Genomic DNA, 21,250 nt, shown 5'->3' on the forward strand with positions numbered 1-21,250 from the left:
AAAGAGAGTGAACCGCTCCTGTGACCCTGGAATTTCCGAGAAGATTTTGTCTGATGGATTATCCAGGTCACTCCAAAAAGTGAGAAATCTAGATGTTACAGGGTGCCTTTACTTTGCTGCTCTCTGTCACAAGTTCTTTTACATTCCTTTATGTTAATGACACTGCTTTTAAAAGATAAAAAAGGTGCAACCCGGCTGTGAATAAACATGCCATGACTTGTTAGACAAAACTGCATAGATAATCCAGATCTGTATCCTGCACATATAGATATCTAACAGTGTAGACATAAAGGAGATCTGCTACACTCCACAGAAGATGAGAGGTGTGTTAGTAGGGTAGCATGAAATTACATACTATTACTATGTATGCAATTAATAACTATGGATCTTAGGTACTCCGTCCTGCATATCATGACTTAGTAGTTTAGCCCACTGGTTAGAAGCATATATGCTATCTTGAGAGGGGACCTGGTCTTCAAAAGCCTCTAGTAGCTCTAGTTGGAGATCTAACCATTTTGCTGCAAAGCCAGAAGGCTTGTAGCATGCATGTACCACTCACAGCAGACCGTATCTGTCTTCCCAGCAGCCTGTATGGAAAACTGGAGCAGAAAGTGGAAGAAGGAAAGGGAACCTTTCCTCTATTCTGCCTAAATTTATTTGATCTAAAACCTCTTAGTGAAACTTTTCCATTTTAATAAACTGGCGTTTTGCAACTAAGAACTTGTTTTTCTAGAAAATTGCCCACCAAATCTCCTTACCATACCGTGTTTGTTTCTAGGCTATTGAAGTTAAAAATCTTAAACTACTTTGTATTGAGTGATGAGTTTAGAATTAGCTCTCTGCTCATTTATGACTGGCTAAAGAAATTCTAGGTGAAGCTGTCTGAATCATAGTGAGACTCATCTTTCTGTTGCAGAGGTGTTAGAAGCAACTGGTATGAAATTCTAGGAACAAAACTGTAATATTCTACAGCGACATGTGAGAGATTCCTGGTGTCGGATGGTAACTAGATTCTTGGCACTGAGCCCATTCTCATCTTCCTTGGATGGATATGGTCGGGATTCATCAGAACAGATGTGTTCTTCAAGATCAGGGAAGGGAGCTGTCAAAGCTCAGGAATTCTCTCATCTCCTAACACAGAAACTCGAAAGGGAGCCTTGGTCCATTCTTTTTCATGGAGCTGAGAAAATGTTTCCATCCCATAAATAGATTTTGACTTCTCTTAGTTCATTACAGATACACAGCCAAACTCACTCCAGAGCTATGGCAGCAGAAGTTAATTCAGAGTTCAGATAGGTTAGTACAGGTGTTCCAGTCCTTGCAAGCAAGCTGCTTGCTCCCTCCTCTCTGCAGAGGCTTGTTACCTGCCAAGAACTGAAGTGGCCAAGGGGAGATGAAAGGGTAAGGATTAAGCAGAAAGCTTAGCTGAGCCTTGACCTCAGGAGAATTTAGAATTACCCCTTTCCACTAAATTTTGACTTTGGCATTTTTTTTCATTTGTGATGGAAGAGTAAATGACATCCATGTGCCCAAATCCAGTGTTGTTTTTGAGCCACTAACTTTAGGCTTGAATCAGATTCAGCATACAACTCACAATGTATGTATGAAATCCTCTGAAGGAGACACTCGAGTCAAACTCTGCTTGTATAACTTGTTCCTATCCTACCATCAAGGCAAGCTTCTACTCAGCAAACTTTTAAGAGGCATTACAGTATGAGCAACATTCATAGTTGCTGTCAACGAGAGCATAAAGTGATGGAATGTGCTTATCAGAGAACTGTGTTTTCTTAGAAAAAGGGAGGAAGGGGGGAGAAAGAGGCTTTATTCTCACAGCCTTATTTAGTGAGTAGTAGCAAACTGAACAGACGAGATCTGCCATCTAGCTTAGTCTAAGGGTACTCCAGCCTCTTTCACAGGAATAAACTGCATGCACATACTAGAAAACAGTAATCGAGGAAGTGCTTGTCTGTCAAAGGGAATATTCAAAAGCTCAAGAAACTGCAGAGAGTCACTGAGGTTCTGTGGCTTATTCCTCTTGTCGGGGAGTCTCTTCAAGGTATTCTGTGGTTCAGTGTAGAAAGCAGCCGAGGAAAGCTGGTTTTTGTAGCATTCTCCCTAAAGTAAATAGAGGTCTAATAACTTTGGTGCATTGGGCCATCCTCTCCTGGACGCTTAGGAAGGATAAGAGGTTATTGGAGAGCCAAGGCTTCTTGTCTCTTCCAAGAAAGAAAAAAAGTGGAATAAATGCTAAGTATTGCCACAAAAATCATGCAAAACCGCTTCACATTAGGAGGCCAGTAGCTTACTTGTAGTTGCCACAATGGTTAAAGGAACCAGAATTTTTGAAACTGTTGTTCAGACGTATATGATACGGCTGCAATTTTAATTCCAGTGGGAGTGAAAAGAAAACTGGATGCAGTTGTTATTTCTGGGGCACAGCAAAGTTATATTAATAATTTCTATAAATACTCTTCAAGAAAGATGTGAAGCAGTTTCCAAATTTTAAATGCTAATGTACAACAGGCTATGTCGCAAGAGCATGTATTTGAGATTCAAGAGATTTCAAATGTCCTAGAGCCATGAAGTTCACTTGGCAGCCCTGACAGAAAGTATTGTCACAGTACTGACCCTAGAAAATGTTGGCAGATCATGTTACTGTATACATGGAAATAGTGGTCTGAATGAAATCTATCCCACCAAGCGATGTGCCTTTTGCTGCATGAACCTCCTGCGTTTTTCAGTAGTCAGCACTGCCCTGCCTCTGGAAATGACAGAGTGTAAAATGTCATGGATTATGATCACCAAATCCTTTGCCTTCATAGAACTTTCTTCAGCTCTGTCACCTTTCTATAATAGAAACATGACATCTAAAATTAAAACAGATATTTATATGTATGTTTTTACTCATGTTTATGTGCACATACAGTGTAGCTAGTCAGAATGTGGATTTCTGCAAGCTCTGTTAGGAAAAGAAATTAATTATTAAATCAGTCATTTCTATGATGTAACGTGGTTTGCGAGTAGCCAGAAGGACAGTGGAAAGTCCTGTCTTCCTGAAATCTGGTGGATTCGGTCAACAAAGACTATTTTATTTGCTCAAAGTTTCAAAGATTTATTTTTTTTTTTTACTACTTTTAAGCCAAAAGTTTTGTCGAACGATTATCTCACCAGAGTTCTGTCATTGCGTTTGCTGTTTCAATTGCAACTTCTATCTCCTTGCTGGCCAGCGTCCTGCCCTTCACATATATGCACCTCTACTACCTCTACTGTTTCCTTTGCTCAGTTAGTGAGCCTTGTTTTGAGTGGGGATACATAACTGTGTTTCTCTACAGCCTTCTAGTATTCCAGCTACCTGGTTCCCAAAAAAGGAGTTAAATTATTTCCTAAATTATCAGAAATGCTTGAAATTTAGTGCAATGCATATTAATATTGATATGTGCTTTTGAATTGCATGTGTTGAAATGCATTTTGATTGTATAGGTGATTTGATTGTATTTTGCAATGAAATTTTAAAGACATTTTAACAGAAAGATATGAAGAGCAATGTTTGCATAAATAGAATGAAATGAAATAATACACTAAAAATTGAATCATACCAGTGTGCTGCTAATCTTAGAAAATTTTGATCTATTGCTACCTAAGGTTCATACAGAAACCATCTACATAAGTCATCTGCTTTCAAACAGGAGAACTTTTTTCGTCTTTTGATTTCTTAAAGACAAGGAAGGTTTTAATCTTGCTTCCTAAGACCATAAGGTTATATGAGCATGGGTTGTGTATGTGCATATATGTCTGTGTCTGTTCTCTCCTTCCCCTCCCTGTAACTTGAACCTGCTGGCTACTTCAGACAAATTTGAGAAAGGGTCATAGGTCTCAATGGTATTAAGTTCCTTCAAGTTCCGTGATAATAGCTAGCTGGATAGGAATAAAAAGACCCCTTAAGTGCCCCAACTAGCAGAAAGGTTGCAGAGCTATTAGATACTGGTGTATCCACATAATGGAGATTCCTTATAAATTCTGATCTCTGATTATGGTAAATACCATCCAATTTATGCTTATGATTTATCATTTACCATATGAATTGCACAAAAAGAAAGGAAATCAGTTTTACTTAGTTCTTTTACTCATAGGAGTAAGTATTTCATTCTGTAGTCAAAACTCCATTGTAGCAGATTGCATTCAGTCTGATGGAGAATTCGGCACTTCAGCACGTCACACAGTGAAGATGTCCTGACAAGGAAGAACAGAAAATCTTCCAAAAAGTACTTAGAATTGGCATTTGGGGAAAACTACAGGATTTGTCCTTCAGTAACTATAAAAGATAAAATAGGCAGAAGCCATATAGAGTTTGTCAGCACGTTTAAAGATTAAATTGGTTTTGGTGGAACTGGGATCAGGGAGAAAGAATTTCCTGCCATTTTACATATATAGCTTGTTTGGTGGGATAAGGGATTAAAATCTAATTATATCTTTTCAGTGTGAAGAATGATAAAGCAGGATTTTATATTATTTCATTAAAATGGAAATATCTTTCAAAGGACTTTGAAAATAGTACATTGATTTTCATCTCTTGTTATAGGTCACAAGTTAAAGTAAAATATGTTAAATTACAGAAATTGTTTTAATTATGTGTAACAAAATATTTTGCCTGTTTTTAGAGTTCAGCATTGACAACAAAATTATGAGCTTAAAGGAGAAAAAAAAAAGTAATTTTAATATTTTGAGGTGCATTTATTCTTACCAGCCTGAACAGTCCAGACTGCTGAACTTCAGGAAGTCTGAAACTTGCTTTCTAAGAAGTATGCTGGATTCTTCCAAGTTGTTCCTGATAGCTAACAGATAAGATTTGCTGTCCCAAATTCTCTTCTTGTGGGTGTAGACTGTTGGAATTTAGCAAGCGGTATCCTTGACAAGGCACTAGAAGGAACTGAAATCAACAGAATAAGTTTCTGTAAGTAAAGTAAAAGTAAGGATACATAAAAACTGTTGAATATATGTAAATGTTAAGACCAGCTCACACCAGATATCTTATACTAAATCACTTTAATCAGTAATATAGCAGAAATACTGGTAAGACAGAATAAGCTGTTCCTTAACCTTAAACATCATGTCCCTCAAGTGCTTCAGGCATGTTGCTATACCACATTACACATCCGAACAACGTCTGCTCTGAAAGGCAGGACCTCGAGTCCTGGACAGATAGAAATTCACATTTGAACAGCAGTATAATCCTTTGAGAATTCTGTTTCTCTAATAGATACGTGTTAGAGAAAAAGATACATGAGACTGAGACCAGATACTGTCGTAAAACAGCTGAGTTTATACTTTGATCTTTGCTAACACTGGTCTTGTTGCCAAGGATAACTTCTCTCTACTGCATTTCTCCTGTTGCTTTTTCTAATTCTATGGTTTTAAACTAGAAATTTACTACTTAATATCTTATTCTCTAGTGCTGTTGGGCCAGAACATTGTTCTTTGTTAACTGGAACCACATTGCTTTAAATGATTTACTTAGTTATCAGAACGAGATGGTTTTATATAAGCTTGTAAGGCACCTTATGTCATTCAAAAATGATGGACAGAATATTACCAAAAATGCATAGAGCCCCATTAAAAAAAAAACCAAACCACCCAAACAACTTGCTAGTTAATCTTTGTAGGCCAGATCTCAGCAATAGCAACGTGAAGCTCCTGTTTCTGTTTCAAGTTAAAATTCCACACTGAGGTGAGGTTTGCAGTGGAAGAAAATATCTTTACTAGATCAGCACATAATTTTGAAAATAATTGTCAAGCTTTTGGGTAGTGAGCTGAACTTTCAAAGTGTTATAATAATTCTAGCAATTGTGTGTAATCACACTAATGATGTGATCTTTGTAATAAGATTTTTTGATCCAAATTGCTTAGTACCTGCATAATCAACCACATGTTTAAGTAACTTTCTCATATTTGAATGAATGAACTTGGCTTTATTTACATTTGAATAATCATTACTGGTGGTGTGCTCCATGATTCATGTCACTCTTAAAATGTACTTTGGTAGATCAAGCCCTTCTTGTAGAAGAGGAAGAAGATATAAAGAGCTACCTAGTATACAAAAAGCAGGAGGACTCTCATTTTGATGCCAAAGAGGGAACTGTGAGGAATGAGACTTCCATATACCATACATGGAAACTGTAGGAAGTCTGTATTAGGTGTTAAGGAATAAAAAGATGTAAGCAGAGAAATATAAGTGACTGCTTTAAGGAGAAAAATGTGATTTTTTTTTCAAGTGACCCAGAAGATGGTCAAGTGATGGAAGAAGCGTAGGGATACCACTGGAGTGCATTTTAGATGGTTAGTGCATTGATAGCACTGCAGGTATCAAGGCCCATGTGAGGGCAATCTGGGAGTCAAATGACTGGTACAAGGAAAATGCTATTTACCACGAGTAAAGGTTTCAAGGTCAGACCATAAATGTGCCAGTTAGGAAAAGGAAAGAATTTCTGCTTTGATTGTACTTAAATGAAGATTGGCTTATGTGCAGGAGGAACTACCCCTAAGAAAGGAAGAAACAGACCTTTGAGATACGGCAAAGAATGTTTTTACTGAAACAAATGTAAGCAGAAAAAATGCAGTGCAGTAGAAAAATAAAAAAAATGGTAGAGCATTCAGCACAAAGCTCATTGTCATGATGATGAGGACAATTTTAGGGACCCTATAAAGCATCAAACATATGTAGTAAGTAGGAAAAGAAGTATTGTGCAGAGTCAGAAAAACTGTGTAAACTGAGTTGATAAAGAATGATCCAAAGGTCCAAAGCTAGCTGATAAGTTGAGAAGGATAGAAAAAGAAGCAAGACCTTTGGATTTAGCCACAAGCCAATCATTAATTTTTTTAGAAGGTCAATGTGAGTAGAGTGACCTTAGCAAAATAAACTGAATCAAATAACAAGCATTTGAGCAGAACTAGCATAAACTTGTTTTTTTATTTAATTAAATAGATGACAAAAATTGATAACTAGGAATTAAGCACCATGAAGAAAATTCCTTTTTGAAACTAAAAAGAATATCCTTGTATCCTTTTCAGTACAAGAATAGTGTTTAAGGCAGTTATGTTACAAATTAGTCCTAACAAACTTAGTTATGAAAAAGATGTGCGGTCATGAAACATGGTAAAGCATGCTTGATATCATACCAACTAAAATAATTAACTTTTCTCTGAGAACTGTGCAAATTCATGCAGAGAATTCGCACTGTCCTGTTTTTCCTGGGAAGATGTAGTGTTTACCCATGCCAAAAAGGCAAACTGCTGGATGATTCATTATCCAGTAGAATAAAACTTGCTTACTTGTATATCTAAGGCATTTTTATACTGTAGCTGATTTGCTGTATTCTAGGACTGTAGCTTGTGTTTTAACACACATTCATACTAGTGATGTTTACCTTTTCCCTGCCATAGATGTGTCTGCTGAGCTCACTAGCACTGCCCGTGATGTTACAGGAGTCATGCATGATACATATATCATGTCTGTTCACAGCCATGCCCCGCTGCACTGGTGCTGGATAATGAAGGGTAGGCTGAAGGAGTAGAGCTGGTAGCAAACAGATTCCTCATTGTAAAGTGCAGTTCTGTTGAGATAGTATTTTTGAACCTACTTCTGTTGATTTTATCATGGAAAGATTTTGCAGGAGGAAAAAAGTGTAAGTAAGTATTGGTGTAAGCTAACCATTTTAGATTTTAAGATGACTTTTCATCATATTACAGTATGCATTTTTAAGCAGGCAGAATTTGAAATTAAGGGTTTGAGATATCATTAAAACACACTTTCAATAACTAAAGAATTAAAATATTTTTACGCAAATCACAAAATCTTTAGGTTGTAGTCTAAAAATCTTAATTCTTAACATAGGAATTGGAATTTTTGGTGAAATTGGAATTTCTTTTGTCTACTACAGGTTTAATGAAGAACGTGCATATTTGATGGCTAAAAATAACTGAACGATGGCCTTCAGTACACGTTTAGGGAAGAAACTTAAACCCGACTGGAAATCTTCAAAGTTAAATCGCTGCCGAAGAGCCGTTTGTGGCGGTGGGGTCCCGGCACGTCGGAAGAAGCCGCCAGCGCTGGGGTCCGCCCCGCCCCGCCGGACTGCGCCGCCCAGGGCCTGGCTCTGGGGCCCGGGGGCTCCCGCTGCTCCTTCACACCGACCCGCAGCCAACGGGCGGGGCGGGGGGCGTGGCGGGCCGCTATAAAGGCAGCGGGCCGGGCGGCGGGCGCGCAGCGGTGCGGAGCTGTCCCGCCGGCAGAGATGCTGCGAGTGCGGTGCCTGCGCGGGGGAAGCCGGGGAGCCGAAGCGGCGCATTACATCGGCTCGCGGGTTGGTGCCGCGCAGATCCGCCGCCGGGCTCGGGGGGCGGGCGGTGAGGACGCCCCGTCGGGAGGAGGCCCCGTGCGGCCCCTCCGCGCCGGCGGATGCGGGCGTGCTGCGGGCGGCGGTGGGCGGGCGCGGGGCCGGGGCAGGCTGCTTTGGGGCTCAGCCGCGCATCCTCCCGGTTCAGCGGCGCAGAGTTCAGTGGCTCCCGTCGCCACGGGCAGTGCTGGGCTCCTGTGTCGTTGCCCGTCTGACCTGAGTGTATTTTGAAAGGCGCGTTGTCCTTTAAGCATCTAGTAGGCTGTCAATAAATTAGTCTGGCTGTGCAAACACTGTGTTCTGTTAATGCTCCAAATAATGTACGTTGCTTGGGGATTAGAGTGTAAGGCACTTGTGGACTGAACCATTGCGTTTTGTCTTTTGTAAGGGAAACATAATTTTCATTCTTATTTTTTATTTTAAGCTTGGAAGAGTCTTTACAGGATGGGTGCAGCGATCTTTCCAGAGCACCCAGGCAGCTACAGCCTCCCAGAACACCTGTGCTGCTGATGACAACAAGGCTACTAGCCCTGTGCCTAAGGACTGTCCTGTTTGCTCATACAATGAATGGGACCCACTGGAAGAGGTCATTGTGGGAAGAGCTGAAAATGCTTGTGTCCCACCTTTTTCTGTGGAGGTTAAGGTAAACAATAAAAAATACAACCTTAAATAGGAAATAATGTGGTTTTCACATATACAATTTGCTTAAGCTTTACAGCGCACAAGGTGTGGTGTTTAGTCTTGAGGATTCTTCTTTCAAACTAGTTGTTTACATGTGTGAAAGTTTACAGCATAGCCATGTTGGTGAGGGATATGGTTTTTCTTTCCACTTTCAACTGAACTAGCTGTTTTAATAGAAGTCAGTAGTAGAGAGACTCTCTAATATATACAATCTGATCTAGTAATACAGCCCTGATGCTATCAAAGTACACACTCTGGCTTTTGAGATAGTTGGTAGGACTGATGAAAGTTTAATTGGGCTCTGCAACAGTAACTTTACCTGGGGGTGTTGCTGAATAATCCACCAGTAGTCCATATCCTACCTTGCCAATACTGAAAGATATTAATAGATTCAGTTATTGTTCAAATTTCTATGTGGCTGAAAGGTAAGGCGTGCTATGTGTGTGGTGTGTAATACAATAGCTAGAAACCCCTGTTACTGTCCCTGTAAGTAGCAATACTAGGGCTGATATGTACCACACACCTTCTGCCAAGTACGAATGAGGGTCATTGGTTATAAAAACTGCAGTTTAAAAGTAGTGAACTTGAGTTGTATAAGGAAAAATTGAGGCTTTGGACCTGAGATGCTTTAAAAAACACATCTCAAATTATAACAGTTTAGTAAATACTTGCTTTGAGGTACTTCTAAGTTGTGTTTTAAGATTGTATGCATGTTTATTTACAAAATATTGAAGTGCAGGAAGCACAGCTGCATTACGTGCTCTGCTGTACTTTAAGATGTGGGTTTGGTATACACAAGTCTTTTTGCCGTGATGTGGGAATGATGTGCTTGCCATAAGCAGGACGAAGGAGTGAATTGAATAGGGAGCCCTACATATCTGATGAATATTAATAAGCTGACACTTTATTGCGTATCCTTTTGGAAGCTTAAAAGGGGCTATGTAGATTCTGTAGAGGTAAATACACTATTGGGAAACGTGGGAAATCTGAACTAGGAGGTTAACAACTACATTAATTACGAAGATGCCCTTTTTTGAATTGGCACCTTGGTCAAAAATCTCACAGTTCATATGTATTCTTCTGAAGCAGTTGACAGTCAAACAGTCGAGCTTTATAGCTTTGTACTCTGCAGTGTTTTTCAGTATATTTTGTGAATAGTAATGCATTTTTGGTGAAGAGGTATTATTACCACTGATCATGTTATCTTGAGTGAGAAGCTGGAGGGGGTTGGTGTTTACTACCAAATTAGGCAAAAAGCATTTTGATCTGAATTTCTGTTTCAAATATAATAACTGTCATTACTAGCTTTAAGGTACACTCGAGATCATTAACATTGATAATGTTAATTATTTTCCACAAGAAGTGTTTAAAATATATAGCAACTATAGGGAGTAATTCTGCTGTTTCTTAAAGACAATCTTTTCCTTACGGCACACTCTTAAATTTCTTTCTGAAAAGAATGAGTTTTTCTTAAATGCTGCTCCAGTTTCTCAGATACTCTCAGACAGTAGGTTATAAGGTGCACTGAGGAGATTATTTAAAGCTCTTCTGTGTCCTGGCCATGGTACTTCCTGAACAGTCTGACATGAGTTGTATGTACATGATCAAAAGGGCCTGAAATCTTAACCCTGAATTGGTATGAAATAGATGTCCCAGTCATATACCCTTTTCTCAGTTATTCAGAAGGTAGGGAATATTAGTGGTGTTATGGTATTAACCCTTACTCTGACGTAACTTTAAGATTATGCCATCCTATTAGTGCAAGACAAGTGTAATTTCTCAGGTTTGAAAAAGAGCAGTACTAGAGGACACCTGGTGAAGAGGGGAGCTGCACCTCTTAGGAATTAATGATATTCAAATACATGGGTGGCTCTGCAAATAACTAGCTTTACTCCTTAGGGTGAATTTGTCTCATTAGCAGAACAGGTTTCTGTAGGAATGCTAGGCGCTACATATGATCTGCATGTGACTTCTGAACAGCTGGTAAGTCTGAGATGATCAAATTACCCAAGACCTCACTTAGAGAAAAAGAATAAATGCCTTCAGGAACGATGGGAAGAAGCTTCAGTACTGGAGGAGCAGGATGGTCATGCTGAGACCTTTGCCTGGGCTCTCTGTATAAATGTTAAGGATGTCTAGAAGGTTGAATATTCTCTTCCTTCTATCTTACCTCTCTAGCATGAGGGCAAATATCCAGAAATAGTAGAGAATAGAGTGGATAGCCTGGATTGTTAAAGGAGATCAGGCATGTCTCTTGGTTTTTATCTTTGATTTGATAAATGATGATACTTTCTGTAGGGCTAGGGCTAAAGAGGGGAAGAGACTTCTAGAAATATTTATTACATTATATGTAATGTAAGTAATACAAGCTGGATGGATAAGATGGATACTGATCCATCTATATCCAAAAATATTAGGAAATGAAATATCCTGAAAATCCCATCTAAAAGTCAGAGTAAACTTGCAAGTGGGAATGAAATGTGTACTTACTTCTCCAATTCCAGAATGGCTTTCCCTTTTTTACTGCTGTTCCTCAGAGGATATTTTTTGGGGGGCATCATGCTGCATGTGCAGTCTGTTAGCAGTACTGAACCTATCTGCTAGTTCAGTGAGCCTGCTTAGCACATACAGCTGAAACTTTGAAGACATCAGCTATTCACAACTAGACTAACACCTGCACTTACAGAAGTTTAATGACTGGACACATGCACATCATAAAACATCTGAGTGAAACCTTGCTAATGGTGTGTATAAATAGAAGGAGTAAAGACAAAAAATAAAGACAGCAGAGTGTTACCAGGGCAGGGATTCTCAACCAGGAATAACTGAGCATTTATCTGAAGCATTGCTGCTTCCCCCTTCCTTTTTTTTTTTTTCCCCCCCTCCTCTCCCACCCCTTTATTTTAGAAGAATCAGCAGGACATTAACAATTCTTAGCAACTCTTCAAAATATTGCAGGAATCAAATATAAGGCACACTATGACATGTTAGGGTCGTAACACACACAAAACAATGGGAAGTCAGCGAAAGGAGAACACGAAACTTTGAACATTAAGAATTGTGTCATGCATCTCTCTCACTCTACCAAAATAACTGATACTTATTTTTTGTCACTTACCTATCCTTTTGTTTTAGGCCAACACATATGAAAAGTATTGGGGATTTTATCAGAAATTTGGAGGCCAGAGCTTCCCCAAAGACCATTTAAAAAAAGCTGTTGCTGAAATTGAAGAGATGTGCAATATTTTGAAAAGAGAAGGTGTCATTGTCAAGAGGCCTGATCCAATTGACTGGTCTGTGAAGTATAAAACACCTGATTTTGAGTCTACAGGTAAACGTTCTTCCATTGTTGAAGGCCTTGTCTGTTTAGCTCGTCTGAGACATTTTGGATGTCATCTAGTCTACCTTCTTGCTTGGAGCAGGATTATTGCCAGTGCTAGATGAGGTCAGTGATGGCTTTGTGTAGCTATGACTTGGAAAATCTCCAGGGATGGAAATTCTTCCACCTAGTTTGCTGACCTGTTTCAGTGCTGCATGGATTTCCTAATGAAAGATGTTTTCCTCATACCTAACCTGAACTTCCCACACCAGCATCTGTTGCCAGATTCCCTTGCTATGTTTTCACTGCCACTACCAAGAATTGTTCATCTGTCATGTTTAATGGCCCTGAAAGTAGTTGTAGGCTGTTACTGCTTTGTCCCCTACTTGCCACATGAAATAAGATGAGGTCCCTCCACTTCTTCTCCCAGGTCATGTGCTGTAAGGCCTCCCCGACTGTCTTGATAGGCCTTTGTTGGATCCTAGAGTTGGAGGCCAAAACTCGAAACAGTTTTCTAGGAGGATCCTCACTAGTGTCAGGGAAATTTAAATGTTTCTTTACCTACTGGCTACATTCCTCCCTGTATAGCACCATATGGATTTGGTTATTTGCAGTGAGAGCACACTGGCTCATACTCAGCTTTGCATCAGGCGTAGTCTCTAGGCTCCTTTCATGTCAAATGTGTTCTTAAGTTGTTCTAGTAGAATTCAAATTCATTATGGAATAGATAACATTAATGAAAAGTCTAATGGGACTGCTTCCTGCGCTAGTTCTGTGTTCATTCAAATTCCTCTTCTGTCCTATTACTTTTTAAAAGGATGGCACATAAAGAAATGAGATCCACTTGGAAAACTTGCTACCCATCATCGCTTTTTAAAGTCGTCTGAGTAATTCATAAGCATTTGTCTAGTTAATTTCCATTAACCAAATTATGAAGTGGAAGCTTGTAGATTGTGGATGGCTTTCATCTAGCCATGAACCTGTTATGAGTGAGGCTTTGTAGCAAAAGTTGCATGTATTTTGAACAAAAAAAATGTCACTTTGAAAACTTGCTGAAGGATGTAAGGACCTCAAGTTATGCTCTGGTTTCCTGACTTTGCTAAAGATGCTTTTTGCCATTCTTTTCAATAGAAGTAATGGTAAAAAGGAGGGTGAAAAGTGAATATGCCGAAAGAGCTGAGAAAAGCATATTTGTCTCATAGGTTAGTGCTCTTTTTCCTTTCAGGTATGTATGCTGCCATGCCCAGAGACATCCTGTTGGTGGTGGGAAATGAAATTATTGAAGCGCCTATGGCTTGGCGTGCTCGGTTTTTTGAGTACAGAGCATATAGACGAATAATCAAAGATTATTTCAACTGTGGTGCTAAGTGGACAACTGCCCCCAAACCCACAATGGCAGATGAACTCTATGATCAGGTATTGTTCTCATTTTGCTTCAGAACTTCAGTTCTAGTTATACAGATTTTTGTTGATAGTTTCAACCTGGTATCTCAGTTTCACAAAATTGTGGAGGGCAACAAAACAACTCTGGAAATTTCTGTTCTTTCTAGTGTATGCAAATATTCTGTAGGTTTTCCAGCTGAAACTGAGTGTGTGCAATTAGGGAATAAGAAACAGGAAGTTGTGTCTATTGAATTCAGATCTGCTTTGAATTGTTTTGATTACTGGCTGTAACTTAGCATTACTAAAGAGGAAGGAATGCTGGAAAGACATCACGAAGATTACTTTAAAGAATTAAAATTCCATGAGACTGTCCGTATGTCCTGAGTGTATCAGGAAAGTGGGAAAGAATACGTACTTTGTCACAGAAAAAACCCTCATAATCCTTGTTTTACATTATTATTAGTATTTTGAAAGTTGCAGAAAAGAAATACTGGAGGATCTAAACTGTGAGTATTTACCTTCCAAATATTTAAGTGAATATTTTCTTAATTTTTTTTCTTTTGTAATAATTTTGACTCAGACAATTTTAGTAGTTTCCTATGTGGCCACAAATGCATTAGGACCCTAGTAAGAGCATCTACGATAAGTGCAGTAAAACAGGTTGTGGAATGATTATTACTTTCTGGGAGGAGTGACATCTTATCAATGATGCAAAGGAGACTTTGTTAAACAAAATTACCTTAGAGTATCATGTCAGTATTAGAAAACTTCCAGAGCCTGTTCTAAAGCATAGAAATTACTTATCTGGTAGTTTTTGTTTGTGCTGGTTTTTACAACTCATTTGTTCTTAATTGCATTGTTTCATTCCAAAATCTATTTAAATTCCTGAATATCTACCTTCTAGTTTGAAGCACTGCTCCATTCTAAAATGTGGAAAAAGTAGGGAGTCCACCTTTGGTAGGAAATGGCTTGCATACCAGTATTTCTGTCACTGTGCAGTGATTTGTTGGACTGATAGTTAAACTCCACTGGTAATGAATAATTTTGATCGAGAAGCCAGAATTTTATAGGCTTCTATAAAGTGGCGCTGAAGAGCAATTAACTTCTTGGTATAACTATTGTCTCTAATCTCATCACCTATTCTTGAATGTACGTAAAACCTTTTACTTAAACTTGCACATTTATGCTTTCTTTTTTTATTCTAGTTACATGTAAACCAAACCACCTTCAAGGAACATGGTAGCTATCAATATAAACGTACTTTCTTAATGTCAAAATACTCTTCAGTAGCAAATAGCTTGAAAACTTTCCCTTACGATGTCCAGCCTGAAGTTGTTACTCCTTTTTCTATAACTAGGATTATCCAATCCGCTCTGTTGAAGACAGGCATAAACTGGCTGCTCAGGGAAAATTTGTAACTACTGAATTTGAGCCATGCTTTGACGCTGCTGACTTCATTAGAGCTGGAAGAGATATCTTTGTACAAAGGAGCCAGGTAAACAAAGGTTTCTTCCAACAGTTTTGGTATCTGTCTTAATGATTGATACTTGAATTTATGTCTTTTTAAATTCCTGAACAGCATTAAAATAACAGTGTTGACAAAAGAAGTTGCTGTTCTTAGAATGTCTGATACACAGGATGAGACTGTCTTACAGCTAAGGGGTTAGCTAAAGGCACAAACTTCTATTATTTTGGCTTTAAATATTTATTTAAACAAAACCTTAGACAAAATAAACTTGGATGCAATTTATATTCTCGCCTAGTGAAACTTACTTTGTCCTGTTTTAAGGTTACAAATTACATGGGCATTGAATGGATGAGGCGACATCTTGCACCAGACTATAGAGTGCACATAATATCCTTTCAGGATCCTAACCCTATGCACATTGATGCCACTTTTAATATCATTGGACCTGGTCTTGTGCTCTCTAACCCAGACCGTCCCTGCCATCAGGTAAGAGTGTAGCAGAGGGGAAAGAGTTTTGTGTTTAAAAATGACTCAGTTGGACTAGGTTCCTGATGGATAATTGCTAATCTGCAAGTTGTGTATATATTTGAATAATATTAAATTATTGAATTTAAAAAGCACTCAAACAGTTGTATAGAGGTATCTGCTTCTTGACTCTAGAACTTTCTCAGCAGTGCAATGACCATTGTTCTCCCCCAGTTTTCTGCTACTGCTCTTTGTTCTTTCTCATTGTGAGGCTAGGTGGATGTGTTGTGTGCTTCTTCCTATGTACATGGTTTAAATATGATGGAAGTACAAGTACATAGGATATACTACTTCTCTGAACACTTCCACTACTTAAATATATTAATTGTATCTAAGGAGAAATTGAGGGTTTTCTGCTGCTCAGATGAGTAATCCCCCTTTTTATTCTTAGTTTGGAAGCCTCTCCTTTGGTATTGTTAACTGTACCAATGGCAGGAGGCTGGTAATTGCTCAGGCACTCAGCTTTGAATAACTGAGCAAGAAATACTGTTTGAAGAGTAGGAAAGAGAAGAGACATGGTTCGGTATGTAAAACCTACTACTACACTGTGAGAAAAAGCCAATATTGCTGAACAGTGCTATCAGATCAGAAAGCCTTCCAGAGAGTAAGAACTCGTCTGTTACAGACATGTTACCTGTACTGTCAGTGCTTGAGGATTTTTGTGAGGATCCCCGTGATTTCAGAAGCTATACAACCACATGGGAGTAGCTGAGCCAATACTGAATCAGTGGGACAGAGCTGTGTGGAGTGGAGATCATGGAACCATGTGCACAGCTAGCTCTTAGAAGCAATATTAGTCTCTTCTCAGCAAGTGGCTTCAATGCAAATGGTCCCACTGAATTACTGCCTCTTGTAATATTCATTACGAGAATATAACTTTTAAAACAATCATAGTCTTTTCCTCGTCTTTTCCCTTCCCTGGTTTTCATAATCTTACTTGCACGAGGAGGCTCTTGGTCTCCTTGTATTAAACTGATGTGCTGGGACTTTTTTCATTGAAAACTGCTGTCTGTGTAGATAGAAAAGACAGATGCAGCTTTCTTTCATAAAAACTGATTTGGCAGTTCTGGGTGACCGGGAACTGGCGGGGGAGTTGCGGGTTCACTGAAAGGGGGCTTTTCTTTAAAATCCTGGCAAGAGTTTTCAGAATCAGAGCTCCACCTCGTGGTACCACTTAAATAAAGAGCTCTTCCAAGTATTCACACCGTGAAGTTGAAAAGTCAATTCTCCTTAGCCAAATTATCCTCCTCTTATTTTTAACTTCATTGTTTAATTCTTAGACACAAATTATTCCCTAGGATGCCTTTATTTTGTTCCCTTTGTTAAATAAACTGCATATTAAGTTTCTACGAAACAGGATGCAAATGTAATTATATGTGGTATTTTTGGTGGTTTTGTTTCTGTAAATGGCAGTGTAATTCATAGGGGAAGAAATAATGCCAAAAATAAAGAATTTAATACTTCTGTGCTGTTACTAATGAACTAATGGAACCTGAATGAGGGCAAGAATAGTGAACAGAGGGAAGGGGATGTCATGTATATTGAAGTAGCCTGAGAAAATATGGTATAGGCTGGAGGACATAATGTGATACTTAAAGAACCCTGTTTAGAATCTAATTAAATTGTTCTTTCAGATTGAGCTCTTCAAGAAAGCAGGCTGGACCGTGATTTGCCCCCCAATGCCACTCATCCCGGATGGTATAGTCACTCTTTCTTTTCTAAGAATTTCAAGACTGTTCTTAAGAGTATTAATATGGGGCAGCATTGGTACAGTAGAAGGTTCATTCTCATGTGTTTAGATCACCCACTGTGGATGTCTTCTAAATGGCTCTCCATGAATGTCCTAATGCTGGATGAGAAGCGTGTGATGGTGGATGCCAATGAGACATCAATTCAGAAGATGTTTGAAAATCTAGGTATGTCCTGCCATATTTTAACATATACTTAAAACGAAATGATCATGATACCAGCTATGCACATCAGGATGAATGGAGGTTTCACTTAAAGTAGTCAAAGCAGCCAGCACTGGAAAAGGTACTCAAACAATTGGATTAGCAAGTAAGAATCATTCAGTGATTTCTCTCCTGAATATTTCAGTCATATAATATGGGCTTCTTACATCTTGTGCCCCCTACAGCTTGCAGCAAATAAAGGTATGGGTAGCAATTAAAATTTCTGCTAGCATGCTTTTGAATGAGCTTTTTTAATGTAAAACTGTCTGTTCAGTTTGGAGGTCAAAAATCTGTCTTGGAGAGGTTAAGTGCACATATTTGCTGAGTGATATAGAACTGGCTATCCCTCATTACCAAAACGCTTTCAGTTTTTTCTAGTTTCAAACTCATTGTACTTTAAACTGTCAAATTCAGACCACCTAACGTAGGTCATGTCTGCTCCTTTATTGTGAGTCTCAGTCCTGTGAGATGTAACCTCATGATAGGGTGGAATTCCTTTAGATACGCAATGGCAGGAGAACTATAATTGAATATAAAATCTGAAAGTCTTACTATGCACAGCTCACTGCAAAGACAAATAATATAAACTTAAAAATCTGAACTCATGCAGTTAATCCAACTGCTTCCATCATGCTGGGAGGGAAAGATGTAGGTAGATCTGCTTGTGGCTCATGGTTAGTAGGAGGGTGGCCAGATTGCTTGGTGCTACAGCCAGCTGACTATTGCTGCAGGATAAGTACGTGGTGATGCAAAAGTTGTCAGGGTAGAAAGAAGACTGGTGGGTAGATAAGAAGTCAAGGGAAGTGAGGGATCATTGTATTGTAGAGTAAAAGATAATACTCCCCAGTAGCAGAAGACTCCTTGAAAGGGAGAAAAGTGCTGAGGAGGAGAAGAATGATCCAAAGGCGAAAGATAGCAACTGTGACCCTAGAAGGGTTGGCGCCACGGATGTGAGTTCACTTATTGAACCTTCTCTCAAATCTGAGCTGATTGCAGATGAGAACCATGCAATCTAATGCTGTAATCTGCTTTTAAAGACAGGCTATACAACCTTTAGTGAATCACTTAGCTTTTCAACCTGAGGTTGTTTTAATTCTCTGCATGACCAAGGAGCTGAGGATTTAGAAATGCTTGAAAGTACTTTAAAAATGAGGCTATTAATGCTAATCATGACATACCTTTCATACTTGAACTGCACAGTCTGTGTGAGTACTAAATAAACTCCTGCAGTCAGTAAGTTCCTAGGACTGAGAGGGATCTACTGGGAACAAAACTATTGCTGACCTAGATGATGGATTCTACTGGGCTGCTCCTGAGCTCCTGAAAGCACCAAGAAGCAAAAAGGCGAACTTGATAACAGAAAAGTCTTCTGATCCTAGACCATCTGTCAGGACTTTGTATAAGCTGAGCCACAGCTGAAAGATCAGAGCTGAAAAGAGGTGGGAGGAAGCTTAACCTAGGTAGTAAGTATAACAGTCTCTTTCCCCTTTCAGAGAAAGAGGGACTCAGAGCTCTGAACTTTGAATGCTTCTTTTCTTGAAAGGCACTTGAAAGAGCACATTCAGTGTTGGAACCATAAACGCTCACACAGATTTATGTAAATGTGCCCTCGTCATATATTGTAGCAGAATTTCAGCTAATTCTTCACCTACCGCAAAAACTGAATTTTTCTTTTTACTACTGGCACATCATAACACATCAAACACCGACTGTGCTCCAGGCACTGTATATTCCTGAGGGTATTGCTGGAATAAACAAGCCAGCTATGTTCCTAGCTTGTTCTCTGCCTAGAATTTGGGAAAATAAATTCTTAACAAATGAGTAGGAAATACTTTCCATACTTGTATCTAGCCATATGATCTGATAAAGTATTGTCTAATTTCTGATCAAAGCTTACCATGTGAATTTGAAATTTTAATTTTAAAGTATGCAATCTACGTTTCTTGCAGGCATTTCTACAATTAAAGTGAATATTCGCCATGCCAATTCATTGGGAGGTGGTTTCCATTGCTGGACATGTGATATCCGCCGCCGTGGTACCCTGCAGTCTTATTTTGACTAGTTATGAGCCAGAGAGGTAGCAATGGTTCAGCTTCTAAAATAAGCATAGGAAATGAACAAATTAATTTCACTTTTGTTAAAACAACTGCATGAGCTCTAGTGCTTGATCAGTGGTGTCCTTACAGTGGTCTGGTAAATGATTTATTCTTACATACTCTTCACTTTCAGCAGTATAATTGAAACTACTTCTATCAGCAATACAGGTTTTCTGGCTGGCTTTTTGAAAGACATCTTTCAGCTAGGAGCCTTTTCACATTAGCTTTGAATGTAAAAACTTGACAAGATAGCTAAAAGGTCTTGCTAGGATAGCTTGGCCACTAATATTGGACATCTACCTCTGTCTAGTTACTCTATCAAATAGGCAGCTTGAAATGTTAAACTTGAGTAAACTTTTCTTATTCCTTTTAATCAGTCTATTGTTCTAATATATTCATGTTTAATGAAGTTAAAACAGATGCAAGTGTACAGATCTCTTATGGAACCAAGTAATTTTATAATGTTGTTCATATCGAGCCATACAGATATTTACAGATAATTTCCAGTCTGATCTAACTTTTAAGACATTTTCACTTACTTGCCATGTCCTTCTACATTTTCTTCTGATGCATGTCATGCATCTGAATACTTTTTTATATTGCTTTTTGTATTGCTGAAATTGTTTTTTATTTAAGTGTACAAATGATCGCTAATATTCTGCTTGTACAGGTTCTACTCTGAATTGTTTACATAACTTAAAAAAAGGCACAAAACAAAAAACCCACCAACAACCCCCGTCTAACCCTAAACCTCTGGCATCTTACAAGCCCTTCTTCCTCCAGCTGTGGCAGATACAGAAAGATGCATCAAACATGCCAGATGCTGTGAAGGAATTTGAGAATTGATTACTGAATATGTACTTTTTATGCTAATAAAGTTTTTTTGCATTCTCAATTTATTGCTGTTCTGAAAATGAGTAAGCATGAAATGTCTGGAGGGGTACATGTTTGTCGAATACAGATAGAATTACAAAATACACATGGATTTTTTTTTTTCTGTAAAACATGTAACATCTTAGGCACTTTTATAATGCAGAAAACTATATTGTACATATAGTACAATATTGTACAAACTGTACATATAGTACGTTTCTGTGTCTGTTTTGCACAGAAGTGTGACTGGTGGGGGAAAGGAACACTAATAGATGTTTGTTACCAGAGTGTGGAGGAATCTACTAAGTCAGACAATGCAGCGTGCCTTGACAGAAAAGATGTCAGGCATAACATGCTCACATGTAAGCCATATGGCCACGTTTTACCCAGAGTTGGGTAGGACGAAACAGGTTATATGTCAGCAATCTAGAATGCTTTAAGATCTGCCAGACTGGAAGAGCTAATGAGACAGCTGCCAGCACTTGACCAGGTAGAGATGGTCCCTCTTTTCCCTTTAAAGTGGAGGCTCTTTAAGCAATGGAAATTCATCAGCATCTTCCTGT

At 38.8% G+C, this 21,250-nt stretch overlaps 1 protein-coding gene across 1 annotated transcript; it reads left to right on the forward strand.

Annotated features, from left to right (window-relative positions):
- Positions 1 to 8,247: 8,247 nt before the first annotated feature.
- On the forward strand, positions 8,248 to 20,713 carry GATM (glycine amidinotransferase). The gene is made up of 9 exons (XM_068410589.1): positions 8,248 to 8,357; positions 8,815 to 9,033; positions 12,207 to 12,402; positions 13,616 to 13,806; positions 15,131 to 15,268; positions 15,563 to 15,727; positions 17,401 to 17,464; positions 17,566 to 17,682; positions 19,668 to 20,713. Exons 1-9 carry the CDS (start codon positions 8,289 to 8,291, stop codon positions 19,778 to 19,780), a joined length of 1,272 nt encoding a protein of 423 aa, XP_068266690.1. The 5' UTR covers positions 8,248 to 8,288; the 3' UTR covers positions 19,781 to 20,713.
- The last annotated feature ends 537 nt before the right edge of the window (positions 20,714 to 21,250 follow it).

The sequence above is a fragment of the Nyctibius grandis genome, chromosome 11 (assembly GCF_013368605.1).
Source record: "Nyctibius grandis isolate bNycGra1 chromosome 11, bNycGra1.pri, whole genome shotgun sequence".
Lineage (NCBI taxonomy): Eukaryota > Metazoa > Chordata > Aves > Nyctibiiformes > Nyctibiidae > Nyctibius > Nyctibius grandis.

Bases quoted from the DNA above. Each gene is read 5' to 3' on its own strand.
- GATM (XM_068410589.1), top strand. From the start codon at position 8,289: ATGCTGCGAGTGCGGTGCCTGCGCGGGGGAAGCCGGGGAGCCGAAGCG. The intron at 9,034-12,206 runs GTAAACAATAAA...CTTTTGTTTTAG, and splicing joins CTTTTTCTGTGGAGGTTAAG to GCCAACACATATGAAAAGTA. The intron at 12,403-13,615 runs GTAAACGTTCTT...TTTTCCTTTCAG, and splicing joins ACCTGATTTTGAGTCTACAG to GTATGTATGCTGCCATGCCC.